Genomic DNA, 13,185 nt, shown 5'->3' with positions numbered 1-13,185 from the left:
ATCCTTAGGGACAGCCCAGGGGCAGCCTGCAGAGGGCCTGGCTGTCAGGGTTTCCCCTCAGAGAGGCGAACGCTGTCAGGGTTCCAGCCAGAAGCGGCACACAGGGGCCTAGGCCACAACTTGGCCCCTCAGGGGCAGGCAGCAGGAACACCTGACCCTTCAGGCTGACCTGGAGCTGTAGCCCTGACCACAGATGGACCTCACCATCCCTGAGCAGGGGCACTGGGCTCATCCTGCATGACCAAGGTCACCCAGTGGCCAGCTCTACACCTGAGATGCACACAAGGGAGTGTGGCTCTGTGCTGGGAAGCAGCTGGCAAATGCACTGAGCCCCTCTGCCCCAGCCACATGCCCTGGCATGGAGGGCACCCCAGGGCAGGAGGCACAGCAGGGCTCCTGTCTCCCCAGACTCCACCTTCATCAGAGGCTTCCGCACAGGAGGCCCAGGACAGTGATGCAGGTCTGGTGGAGATGGGGTCCTTGTTCCCCACAGTCAAAGACTGAACACCAGACAAGAGACAAGGCAAGCACAGCAAGCGAGTTTCATTTAAGAAAGTGATGGAGACAGACTTCTCCAAAAAGAAGGCTCCCCAGAGCTGAGTGTCCACGAGACAGGGTGAACTTGCCTTATTTGTAGTCTTCAGAACTCTCCTCCTTTATTAATCAATGTCTTCGATTTCTTCTGGTGTACTAGGTGCACCTTTGTTCTCCCTTTGATATCCAGTCCCCACCCTCTCCACCCCCACCATGGATTGTCTCCATTGACTGCCTGACCTTTACTGATGTGTCAACAGTGGGCTGTGGGCTTCCAGAACACCCTTAGGGGTCTGGGAGTAGAGGGACCCTATGGGACTGGCCTAGCCCTCAATGTGGGCCCTGAGCTCCTGCTGCTGTTGACCAGACTGTGGAGCCTCCCAGGCCTGGGAAAAGCCCCCAGGACCCCCACAGCCCTAACAGGAGGGATCAGCTGAGAGGTACTGATTTGGGTTCCTGGACAGAAAGCACCGCCCACCTGGTCCTTCCTCCCACTCTGCCCTAGAGAAATTTGATCCTCAGGATTTAGTTCCACCCCTCAACACTCTGCAAATCACCAGCTCACAACAGCCAGGAAAAGGAAACTTTTGAGAAACCGAAAGTACTGGGGAAAGGGTGGGCCAGTCAGCAACCCTCCAGCCACTCCACAGCTGGGCTCCTGTGAGCAGCATGAACCAGGCTCCCCACACCGTCTTGATGTACCCCAATGCTGGGCGCCCCACACACTATGAGAAGCTCCAAGAGGAACACGAGGTGGCCGTGCTGGGGGCACCCCAGGGCTCAGCTCCCATGACAACCACCGTGATCAACATGCCCAGAGACATCTCTGTGCCTGACCACGTGGTCTGGTCCCTGTTCAACACGCTCTTCATGAACTTCTGCTGCCTGGGCTTCATCGCCTTCGCCTACTCCGTGAAGGTGTGTGTGGTGTGGGGGGGCTGGGCAGTGGGGATGGGTCAAGGAGTGGGCAAAGTGCATGGGAGGCTGACACTCCACCTGCACCTGGGGTGTGTGGGTCTGTGTGTGCTGGGGGAGCTGCTGTGGATCACCCCCTGAGGCTGGTGTGCATTGACCCTGTGTGCCCTCCTCTTTCTGGGTAAGTGGGAGGCATTAGGGGATCTCCCAGGGCAGGCACAGGAGGGAGCAGCCTGGGAATCTGGGGTCACTCTTGTCCCCTCCCCAACCCAGAGGACTTCTCCCTATGCCCAAGGGCAGAAATACCCGCTGCACTGCAGCGTGTGGCCCCCCAGGCTGTCTCAGGAAGTACACATGGGCTCAGGGAAACACTGCTCCCAAGCTGGGGTGAGCAGCCAGCACTGGGGCCTGCTGCACAGTCTGAGTGTGTGAAAGGCAAGGGCAGAGAGGACCCTGGGGGCCTGGGCCTAGCACCTGCCTCTCCCCTGACCCTCTGCATCTGGTCTCCCCAGTCTAGGGACAGGAAGATGGTGGGTGACATAACTGGGGCCCAGGCCTTCGCCTCCACTGCCAAGTGCCTGAACATCTGGGCCCTGATCTTCAACATCATCCTGACCATCGGCGCCATCGTGATTCTCATCATCTTCTCGGCAGCGATTGTCCAGGCTATTTCTCAGATGATAAACCATCATGAGGGCTTCTAGTCTTGCCATGTCCTGACCCCCTAGCTGGCCCTGCACCCTGGCTGAGGCCCTGCCCTGCACCCTGGGCTGAGGCCCTGCCCCTGCACTCCACACTTTCTGAAGCATTTACACGCACCCATCTGTCCACAGTGGGACTCAATAAAGTGCATTGTATGCGGGTGTCCTGTGATCTCGCCTGGGGAGGGGTCTGCTGGCAGTCCCAGCCTGGTGCAGGATCTGAACCCCTCTCCCTCTGCTGTCCCATGCATGTCCCAGGTTCTGCAAGTTCCTGACTTCCTGCTGTGGGTGCTCAGTGCCAGGTGGCATCTGGCTTCCCCATATTTGGTGGCTGCAAGCAGAAGGAGACTGAATTCCTGTGGCCCCAGGCCTCCAGGAAGGTCCTAGGAACAGAAATCAGGGAGCCCACACAGCCCAGAGGTGGGACAGTAGCTCAGGTCTCTGGCCTTCAGGAGAAACCAGAACTCTGCCCAGTCACACCTGAGACCTGGGTTTGAGTTCAGTTTTGTGTCTGGCCCTGAGTGGTGGTGACCTTAGGGGCACCCCTGGGCTAACCTTGCCCTGGAGAGGCTGAGGTGCGAGCGGGATGGCCTGCCTCCGCTAAGAGCGCTGGCTGATGGGCCCGGCCCAAAGAGGCCCAGAGCTCCTTGCTTCCTACTGCTCTTTCCCCTGCACAGCCCGGACAGGCTGGGCCTCAGCCCTCCAGGCCCTCAGCAGCACTCCTACTCCCGGGGACCCAGGACGCAGACCAAGGGGACTCCGGTGCACCCCAGCAGCTCACCCAGGACCGCCACCTGCCGCCACCGACCTCAGCACCGCGGTCAAGTGACCAGAGACTGGCGAGGCGGTGGTCCTTCCGCGCACCCCTCGCTCTCCAAACCTAGTCCCTGGCGCTTCCGCCCGACGGCGCTAGTGACCCTCCTAATGCACGTGGACACAGCCTCCGGTCTCCGCCTCCGCTCTGGCGACCACCCTTGCAAGTCTCCGGGAGCCCCAGGGTGGGGGTGATGCCTTCTCCGCGTGTCCCCCCAGGGTATCCTTGCGAGTCCCTGGAGTTCATCTGTACTGAGTCACCCTAGTCCCGTCGCTCAAATCCACGCGGTGTCGTGGGACTGAGACACGTCCTGCAGCTCTTTGCTGCCTAAACCGCCCAAGTGGGTGTGAAATGCACCCCAAAATCCATGGGGACGGCAAGTTGGGTTCTGGGAGTGCGGTGTGCTGGCGGGGAGGCCAGGGCTGGCTCTACTGGGAAGGGGCGGGGCTCTTCTGCGGGCCCCAGGGCTTGGTATGTGGTCGGGGTGGCAGCACCTCTGTCCATGTGTTGGGCCCCCGTCTTTTCCTCCCACCTGGACTCTGGCCAGCAGAGTTGCTAGGGTTGGGAATTCCGCCGATAAGACTGCACGAAGACCCCTTCTAGCGGTGACTCAGCTTACCACCACTGGGCGGTCCACCTGTGCCTCCCTGTGAAGTCAGACGGTACCCCATTTGATTTTCAGGATTGGGGCTGAGACACACGCGAGCGTGGGCAAATCTTGTGTGCACAGCTCCCAGCGAGGATGCCCCCATGGCCCTCACCCCAGCGTGACCAGCAATTCTGCACCCGCCCACCAGTCCTAGGGCCGTTTCCCCACTCCATAGCCCCTCTGCAAGGCAAAGAGGCCTAGACCTCATCAGTCCTGCCCATGCCCAGGCACCCCCAGAACACGCCATGCCCAGTGGACCCTGCTGACCTTCTTTGGGCCGGCCTATCAGCCACTGCTCCTGGCGGGAGCACATTTTGTCCTCCGCATGAACAGCCCTGGACACGTTCCCTTCCAGGGAAAGTCTTCTTAGCTGGCTACTCACTCTGCCCCGCGGAGGAGGACACTTCCAAGTTCACTGTGGGCCTTGCAGTGCCGGCTGCCTACAGAGACCTGAGGAGTGCGCACCCAGAGCGGCCAGACCACCCTCAGTCCAAGACCATCTGGGTCTTCCCCTCTGCCCTCCTACGGGGACCCCACCCCAAATCTGGGCTGGGAAATGTCCTGGGTCTTGCCAGTCCATCTTCCTCTGGGATTCATCCCTGCGGGTTGTGCCCGTGGCAGGCAGGGGGCGCCGCTGGGCTTCAGCCTGCAGAAGTGCTCTCTGCTCAGGAGCTTCCATCCACCCAGGTGACCCTCTCAGGCTCCCCTGGCTCCAACACCTGGCACCCAGGGACAGCGAGAGCACCCTGTCTGCAGACCAGGCACAAGTACAGCGATTCGCTTGAGAGACTCCAGATCTGGGCACTGGTGGGCACAGGCTGGGGGCCTAGGAACTGGGCAGGTGGATCTGCAGGTGACCCTCAGGACAGAGCAGACAGACTGCAGCTTGGAGGGTCACTGCTCCAAGGTTCTGAGCAGAAGGGACTGTCCTCCCAGGCCCTGGCAGGACCCTGTGGAGCCACGTGGGAGGAAGGCCCAGCTCCATAGTGTGTGGGCGACTCTAGAGCTAGAGCTAGAACTCACACCAGGGCCCTGGTCCCCATCCTGCAGAGACATATCCCTGGGCCAGCACAGTCGGGGCTCAAGGAATTGGGCAATCTGGAGCTCTCAGAGTCTGCCCCAACGTCCCTGAGAGGTCACTAGGCTTGACACTTCCTTCTGCAGTGAGCCCACAACTGAGGTCTCTGCCCCTCTGCCAGCCACTGGCTGCTCCCCATGAAACAGGGGAATGGATAGTGCCCAGTGGCAGGAGGAAGCAGCAGCCAGGACGGAGCCAGAGGTGGCTGGGTCAGGAGGCCCTGGCAGGGTCTTTCTCTGTCACCACTCTCAGGAGACACAGGAGCCCCCATCCATCCAACAAGGCCAGGGCTACACACATCCACCCCGAACCCAAAGAGGTGATAGAGGCAAGGGGACTCAGGACACAGGGCTCCCTTGGTCAGGGCTCAGAGGTTGTAGAGAGCCACACCCAGGATCCTGGTCAGCTGCTGCCCACAGCAGGAGGCCAGACAGCAGAGGGAGAGGGGTTCAGATCCTGCACCAGGCTGGGACTGCCAGCAGACCCCTCCCCAGGCGAGATCACAGGACACCCGCATACAATGCACTTTATTGAGTCCCACTGTGGACAGATGGGTGCGTGTAAATGCTTCAGAAAGCGTGGAGTGCAGGGGCAGGGCCTCAGCCCAGGGTGCAGGGCAGGGCCTCAGCCAGGGTGCAGGGCCAGCTAGGGGGTCAGGACATGGCAAGACTAGAAGCCCTCATGATGGTTTATCATCTGAGAAATAGCCTGGACAATCGCTGCCGAGAAGATGATGAGAATCACGATGGCGCCGATGGTCAGGATGATGTTGAAGATCAGGGCCCAGATGTTCAGGCACTTGGCAGTGGAGGCGAAGGCCTGGGCCCCAGTTATGTCACCCACCATCTTCCTGTCCCTAGACTGGGGAGACCAGATGCAGAGGGTCAGGGGAGAGGCAGGTGCTAGGCCCAGGCCCCCAGGGTCCTCTCTGCCCTTGCCTTTCACACACTCAGACTGTGCAGCAGGCCCCAGTGCTGGCTGCTCACCCCAGCTTGGGAGCAGTGTTTCCCTGAGCCCATGTGTACTTCCTGAGACAGCCTGGGGGGCCACACGCTGCAGTGTGCAGCGGGTATTTCTGCCCTTGGGCAGAGGGAGAAGTCCTCTGGGTTGGGGAGGGACAAGAGTGACCCCAGATTCCCAGGCTGCTCCCTCCTGTGCCTGCCCTGAGAGATCCCCTAATGCCCCCCACACTTATCCAGAAAGAGGAGGGCACATAGGGTCAATGCACACCAACCTCAGGGGGTGATCCACAGCAGCTCCCCCAGCACACACAGACCCACACACCCCAGGTGCAGGTGGAGTGTCAGCCTCCCATGCACTTTGCCCACTCCTTGACCCATCCCCACTGCCCAGCCCCCCCACACCACACACACCTTCACGGAGTAGGCGAAGGCGATGAAGCCCAGGCAGCAGAAGTTCATGAAGAGCGTGTTGAACAGGGACCAGACCACATGGTCAGGCACAGAGATGTCTCTGGGCATGTTGATCACGGTGGTTGTCATGGGAGCTGAGCCCTGGGGTGCCCCCAGCACGGCCACCTCTTGTTCCTCCTGGAACTTCTCATAGTGTGTGGGGCGCCCAGCATTGGGGTACATCAAGACGGTGTGGGGAGCCTGGTTCATGCTGCTCACAGGAGCCCAGCTGCGGAGTGGCTGGAGGGTTGCTGACTGGCCCACCCTTTCCCCAGTACTTTCGGTTTCTCAGAAGTTTCCTTTTCCTGGCTGTTGTGAGCTGGTGATTTGCAGAGTGTTGAGGGGTGGAACTAAATCCTGAGGATCAAATTTCTCTAGGGCAGAGTGGGAGGAAGGACCAGGTGGGCGGTGCTTTCTGTCCAGGAACCCAAGTCAGTACCTCTCAGCTGATCCCTCCTGTTAGGGCCGTGGGGGTCCTGGGGGCTTTTCCCAGGCCTGGGAGGCTCCACAGTCTGGTCAACAGCAGCAGGAGCTCAAGGTCCACATTCAGGGCCCAGCCAGTCCACCACAGCCCCTGCACTCTCCAGAGCCACCATGTGGTGGCGCGTCATAGCCATGTTCCTGGAATGAAGTTCTGAAGGAAAATGGGAGATAGCAAAACAACCTGGCACAAACTGTCAGCCCCAGGGCAGGGCTTGCTGTGGCATCGTTGCTGACCAAGCATTTGCCCTGTTCCCTTGCTGCAGTATTCAGTGTGTGATGTCCCAGAAATCTGATTTCCAACATGGCAGTTTGTAGTGAACGGATGAATAAAAGGGCTCATGGGAGGGACTCCTCTCCCTTTCTGGCATTGGCCTTAGCTGCAAGACCCTGGAAAGCTGAGTCCCTGTCTGTTCTGCTCCTGGCCATCTGTGTGAGAGAGGTGCTTGCTCTACCTTGGGTGCAGAATTGGTGTGGGGGTAGCTTTGCAAGCCCAAGGGTGGAAACATGTTCAAGCTCAGGCCAGGCTGTAGCTGGGATGGAGATGTTCCCAGGGTGTAGACACCGGAGCTCAGCAGAGCACATGGTTGAGTGCACAGGAGGGTATCTTCACACTTGGTGCACAGAGGACTGTGTCAGTGGCTGTCCACAGCCTGAGCTGCTGGCTGCTTGGGAAGACAGGTAGGATGTGCCTGGGTGGCAGAGGGGACTGGAAGCCTCTGTTCTCCAAGTGTTACTGTCCCCCTCAGGGGCTGTCGTCCTAGTGAGGGCCTTCAAAAGAGGGTTGACTGCAGCCTGGTCTCCTCAGCTCCCTCTGACCCTGGTCACTGCCTACAAACACCACGACACAGCACCCTCCCAGCTCACCGATGCCCATGTGGGCTCCCATGACCACACTCAGCTGTGGTTCCTGGCACGGCAGTCCAGGTGAGGGGCAGCAACAAGACAAGAGCCCAAGTGGTTGTGGTATCTGGGTCCCTCTTATGCTTGTCCCTTGGGCCTCTGCCTGGGCCCATGTTGGTCCTGCCCAAGCCTTGAAGGGTTTTTCCCATCCCTGCCCCCAACAGCTGTGCAAGAAGACCTCCTCACTGGCCATTCCTCCCTGCAGCCCCAGGGACTCAGCTGCCCTCCTACCCCAGTGAGGTCACAGAAGTTCTTCCCAGATGGTTCACGGGGTGTGGGAAGGGGAAGAACCACCCAAGCCATCACCTCGGCCCAAAGGGCTGTGCTTCAGCTGTCCTTAGCAGGACTTCTCTGTCCCCTACTTTTGGCTGACCATCAACCGCACTTCTGGAAAGCAATCTCTCATCAACACGACCAGCAGGGTCCTCCTCTGCTGTCTGTGCAGCCACCTGGAGGTACGTGCAGCTAAGCGACAGCCCTCAGGGACCCAGGACACCTGCAGTGGCTCTGGCTGGCACTGGGGACCCACAGGAGGTTGGCCAGGAGTCTCAGATGACAGCAGCTCCAGGGAGAATGTGCAGCCAGGAGCAATTCAATTCTGAGAAAGAAAACGTCAGGCACAGGAAAAGGACCAGAGCAAGAGAAGACAGCGGTGAGCAGTCACAGAGCTGCTGGGTGGTGAGCACCCGCACCTCTGGTGAAGGCGTTCCTGCACCCACTGCCTCACAGGGTCACAGCAAGGGGGATGCCGTGGCTGGGCCACACCCTCTGGAAACAGGAACCATTGGGAATGTCAAGTGTTTGGTTGATGATACTCATGATGTGGAGAAGAGGGCAAACGTCAATCAATAATAAAAGTGTGCATGGCCTGAGATTGTAGGAAAATTCCCAGAATGAGACTAAGGATGCAATTGAGGCATGCCATGAGGTGCATTTCAATCTCTCTCAGGATACAAACAATAGTGTTATTCCTCCAACCTAAGCCACAAGTAATATTTATCCCACGGTTAACAGTTTACATTAGCCACCCCCCACCCCATCCTAAAGCCACAACTTGTACAACAGCCTAGCTACAGAAAAACCATTGCTGTGCCCACAGAACAAGGACACAGTATGTAGTTTATGGTGTCCCCCTTGAGGACAAGAGGCTAATGAAAATACCCCCACCAACAGACCTCCTTTGCCTTACACAGGAATTCGTGATGAGAACGGAAAACACACAGTTGATAACGTCTAGTTTAGAGATCACTTAAAGATCCTCTTAGGTGGTCTCTAACGTTCCAGCAGAGCACTCCCACTCTCAGCTGCACTGAGGACCAGACTCAGGACCTGCAGGGCAGGCCAGCCCTCTGACAGTGAGCCTCATCCCAGCCCAGCAGAGCCGCTTTTATAGGAGCCTCTGTGGTCTGTCACTTTTACTGCATTTTATGCAAATAATCAGGCAAGTTCAGTGAGACTAAATTTATTTGACAAATACCATGTTTCACTGCATAATCGTTGCACATTTTATGACAATTTTTTTGGAAAACAGTGGGGTGCATCCATTATGTGAAGCTTTTTTTTTAAAAATTGTGCTGACATTACTTAAAAATTGTTTATTACTAAACTGTCTTTGGTGAGAAAGAAGAATGCATGGAATATACATTACATATACTTTCATGAATATGCATTAAAATAGTCCAAACTGATGACTTCATTTCTTTGTGACAGGTTGCAAACACTTTTCCAGTCTGAAAAGTCAACACATTACTTGTTGATCTGGGCATTATAGATGAAGTATTACGCTTGGAAAAACTGACTAGTTTTGCATCTGGGCACAGTGGCGCATGTGTGTAATCCCAGCGGCTCAGGAGGCTGAGGCAGGAGGATCTCAAGTTCAAAGCCAGCCTCAGCAAAAGTGAGGCACTGAGCAACTCAGTGAGACCCTGTCTCTAAATAAAATACAAAATAGGACTGGGGATGTGGCTTAGTGGTTGAATGCCCCTGAGTTCAAATCCCAGTACCAAAAAAAAAAAACTGGTTTTGCCAAGTAGAGACTTACACGATTCAATCTTCTGTCCTTGAATTGTCCTGCTCCCATTGCTGGTTTTGTTACCTGACACACCATCCTCAGTGCCACTCATGCTGGTCACTATTAGTGCAGAAACGCTCCAACCAAAGCACAGAGTTGGCTTTGGAAATGACAGTGATGGCGCCTGTGACCTGAGCATTCCAGGCTGGGGCTCCCGGTGTGCAAGACGGCAAAGGCCATCAGCACTGGTGGATGCGTTGCTGCCCATTCTTGCCTTTCAAGCGCAGGATGAACAGCTTCCTACCAGGCTGCGTATTCGCAATGAAAGGTCACCAACTGGACTGGGGTGGGGCTGAGTGGTGCAGCGCTTGCCTGGCATGTATAGATCCTCAGCACCACATGTAAACAAATAAAATAAAGGTTCATCGACAACTAAAAAATATATATTAAAAGAAAACGAATTTTTTTTTAAAAGAAAGATTATAAACAACTTTTTGAACTAAAAAAACAGGATGAGAAGATTACACAGTGGTGATGATTATGTGATGAAATGTGGTAAACTGGTTTCTCTATGATTTTCTTTTGTAAAATTGGGGGGGTCTGGAGAGAAAATTTACATTTCAGAGAAAGCCATAGTGCACCTGCTACTGGATTCTGGTGCTGATCTTTATTATTTTTATTTTTGGGGATTTTACTATTTACCTGTGACTTGGGCAGCATCTTCAAACCTTTCTTATCTGCAAGCTCACTGTTTCCAAATTCCCACCCAGTGTTCTGATGTGGATGCAGTGAAATTAGAAATGTCCTGTTTTGAAGCTGCAGGCTGAGGCTGATCAAGCTACAGACCCTGGGGAATCCCCACCAGCTGCAGTCCAGGGCTGCAGGTCTGGCCACCCCTGCCAGCCTCCATTCCAGAGAAAGGGCTCTGGGTCCAGATCACAGGTCTTCTCAGCTGACTGCCCTCCGGAGGAGGCCTGGCTGTAGCATATTTAGAGCTGCACAGGCCCCGCAGCAGTCTTGGTCGTCCACACGGGCAGCTGCAGGGGTGAGCGCAGGCTTCTCTGCCCAGCAGCCTCCCATCTGCTGGAGGGACCCTCCCACGAGGACCGTGGGGTTAGAGTCAGAAACCACAGCAGGGCTGGGACCTGGAGAACTGCTCCCCAGCCTGCACAGCCTCCCTTCCTTGGGGAGGCCTGTCCTCTGCTGAGCTCTCTACAAGGCCACTTGCTGCTCTCCGAGTCGCACCCTGAATCTGTGGGGCTCCCAGGCTCAGGCAAAAATAAGATCCGTGGGTTGTTATTCCTATTATCTGGCTATTGTCTGTTTATTTTATACTGTAAAATGATTGAATCTTCAGAGGGAAAAGAGTAACTGGAACCTTCCCTACACAACCAAGTCCCTGTCCTGGGGCCAACCAGGGACCTCCCGTTAACATGAATATCAGCCATGGGCAAACACCCGGTGTGGGGGGAAAGGCTTGCTGTGAGGAGCGGGCAGTCTTCAACCTGCCTGGAAACCCAGGCCCACAGGGAACCAAAGCCTGCGTGCCAGGCATGTATGTCACTGTGTCACTGTGGAGCACAAGGAGCCCAGGTGTGGCTTCTGGGTGTGTATGTCACTGTGGAGCAGAAGGGACCCAGGGCCCAGGACATGACTGCTGGGCATGTTCATCACTATGTCACTGTGGAGGGTCCCTACCCGGTGTGGAGGGGTGGTCTGTAGGAGGTAGGCAGCCCCCTCCCACACACTGAGCATCAGGGGTGCTCAGTGAGGTTTCCCACCACTTCCTGCACCCACGCTGTCTTTGTGTTGTTGAGAACTTTCCCAGAAGTCTCTAAGCAAAGCCCCTGGCAGTCAGAACTTGAGATGAGCAAGCCTGTCACCCACCTTGACCCAAGTCATCTGGTGCCTCTCCTCAACATCAGGTTCACGAGGAGTAATGATTCACCAGTGACACCACTGCACCACTAGCAGCTCACCGAGAGTCATAAGTCAGACAATCACAGCTTCTTTCATTCCAATCTCAGTTTCTATGTCAGTAAGACTCAGTCACACACCACACCTGACACAATCATGCACTCAGGAAGCAGGAAGTCTGAGAAAGTGCAGGGCGACCACAGGGTGCGGAGGCTGAACTGAGGGCACAGGCAGACAGTGGATGGGGTGCAAGGTCAGCAGAGGTGGCCAGAGAAAACAAGACTACAAACAACCAGAGAGCTCCTTAGGGCACAGAGCTGCCCAGAGCAGAGGCACATAAGGCCACAGTTCACCTCAGCGTGGGCTGGCAGCTCCTGGGGCAGCTGGGAGGGGGCCGGGGTGGTTGTCACAGTCAGGAGAGGCCACCCGCGGGTGAAGCCCACAGACAGGAATCTGAAGGTTCATTGCTATGGAGATTTTCCTGGGCAAGTCTTGTGACAAGTGATCGGACGACAGTGTCAGGGTGCGCCATGTCCACTCTCGAAAGGCTCCTCCTTTTGGGGGCTTCACGGGAGGTATTACTTCATGCAGTGGTCTGCTGTGTTCAACAAGTAGGGGCCGAAATTCTCTGAGGAGTGGGATAAGCCCGTTCAACCATGTGTTTCTAATTAATTTGGTAAGTTCACAGGTAGTCATTTTTTTTTTTGGGGGGGGGGGAGGGTACTGGATATTGAACCCAGGGGTAATTGCCCACTGAGCCACATCCCCAAACTTTTTTGTATTTTTTTTAGAGACAGGGTCACTCAGTTGCTTAGGGTCTTGCTAAGTTGCTAAGACTGGCTTTATTAGCCTTCTGAGCTGCGTAATAAAGGTGACCATTTTTATTAGCACAATTAATTTTTGTCAGTTAATACCTTATGGTTGTGCCAGGCAGAGGGTGGTCGTACACTTGACCAATAAGTTGTAGAATCACTGCAATTCAGCACTCAAACTCAAAATGGAGACGCTCATGGAAAACTACACCTTTATAACAAAAAGTCACCGAGGGCAGGCACAGCCTGAGAGCTGCTGTATTGTACAACAGGAGTCACTCAGGGCAGGTGCAGCCTGAGGACTGCGGTTCTACACACCATGGAGTCACTAGGGCAGGCACAGCCTGAGGACTGCTGTTCTGCACACCATGGAATCACCAGGGCAGGCACAGCCTGAGGACTGCTGTTCTACACACCATGGAGTCACTAGGGCAGGCACAGCCTGAGGACTGCTGTTCCACAAACATGGAGTCACTAGGGCAGGCACAGCCTGAGGACTGCTGTTCCACACACATGGAGTCACTAGGGCAGGCACAGCCTGAGGACTGCTGTTCTACACACCATGGAATCACCAGGGCAGGCACAGCCTGAGGACTGCTGTTCTGCACACCATGGACTCACTAGGGCAGGCACAGCCTGAGGACTGCTGTTCCACACACATGGAGTCACTAGGGCAGGCACAGCCTGAGGACTGCTGTTCCACACACATGGAGTCACTAGGGCAGGCACAGCCTGAGGACTGCTGTTCTACACACCATGGAGTCACCAGGGGAGGCACAGCCTGAGGACTGCTGTTCTGCACACCATGGTGTCACTAGGGCAGGCACAGCCTGAGGACTGCTGTTCTACACACCATGGAGTCACTCAGGGCAGGCACAGCCTGAGGACTGCTGTTCTACACACCATGGAGTCACTAAGGCAGGAACAGCCTGAGGACTGCTGTTCTACACACCATGGAG

At 56.0% G+C, this 13,185-nt stretch overlaps 2 protein-coding genes across 2 annotated transcripts; one reads left to right on the top strand and one right to left on the bottom strand.

Annotated features, from left to right (window-relative positions):
* Positions 1 to 1,100: 1,100 nt before the first annotated feature.
* On the top strand, positions 1,101 to 2,249 carry LOC143392057 (interferon-induced transmembrane protein 1-like). Its single transcript, XM_076844924.1, has 2 exons — positions 1,101 to 1,452; positions 1,962 to 2,249. The coding sequence occupies exons 1-2, from the start codon at positions 1,204 to 1,206 to the stop codon at positions 2,151 to 2,153; spliced, it is 441 nt and encodes a 146-aa protein (XP_076701039.1). The 5' UTR covers positions 1,101 to 1,203; the 3' UTR covers positions 2,154 to 2,249.
* Positions 2,250 to 5,201: 2,952 nt separating this feature from the next.
* LOC143392056 (interferon-induced transmembrane protein 1-like) lies at positions 5,202 to 6,408 on the bottom strand. The gene is made up of 2 exons (XM_076844922.1): positions 6,065 to 6,408; positions 5,202 to 5,552 (listed from the first exon to the last, which is right to left on the bottom strand). The coding sequence occupies exons 1-2, from the start codon at positions 6,311 to 6,313 to the stop codon at positions 5,361 to 5,363; spliced, it is 441 nt and encodes a 146-aa protein (XP_076701037.1). The 5' UTR covers positions 6,314 to 6,408; the 3' UTR covers positions 5,202 to 5,360.
* Between the last annotated feature and the right edge of the window lie 6,777 nt (positions 6,409 to 13,185).

This window comes from Callospermophilus lateralis, chromosome 2 (genome assembly GCF_048772815.1).
Source record: "Callospermophilus lateralis isolate mCalLat2 chromosome 2, mCalLat2.hap1, whole genome shotgun sequence".
In the NCBI taxonomy this organism is placed as follows: Eukaryota; Metazoa; Chordata; class Mammalia; order Rodentia; family Sciuridae; genus Callospermophilus; species Callospermophilus lateralis.
This window is presented reverse-complemented; position numbering and strand designations above follow the sequence as displayed.

Coding starts and splice junctions, on each gene's coding strand:
- LOC143392056 (XM_076844922.1), bottom strand. CDS start 6,313: ATGAACCAGGCTCCCCACACCGTCTTGATGTACCCCAATGCTGGGCGC. Junction 5,553..6,064: donor CCTTCGCCTACTCCGTGAAG/GTGTGTGTGGTG, acceptor TGGTCTCCCCAG/TCTAGGGACAGGAAGATGGT.
- LOC143392057 (XM_076844924.1), top strand. CDS start 1,204: ATGAACCAGGCTCCCCACACCGTCTTGATGTACCCCAATGCTGGGCGC. Junction 1,453..1,961: donor CCTTCGCCTACTCCGTGAAG/GTGTGTGTGGTG, acceptor TGGTCTCCCCAG/TCTAGGGACAGGAAGATGGT.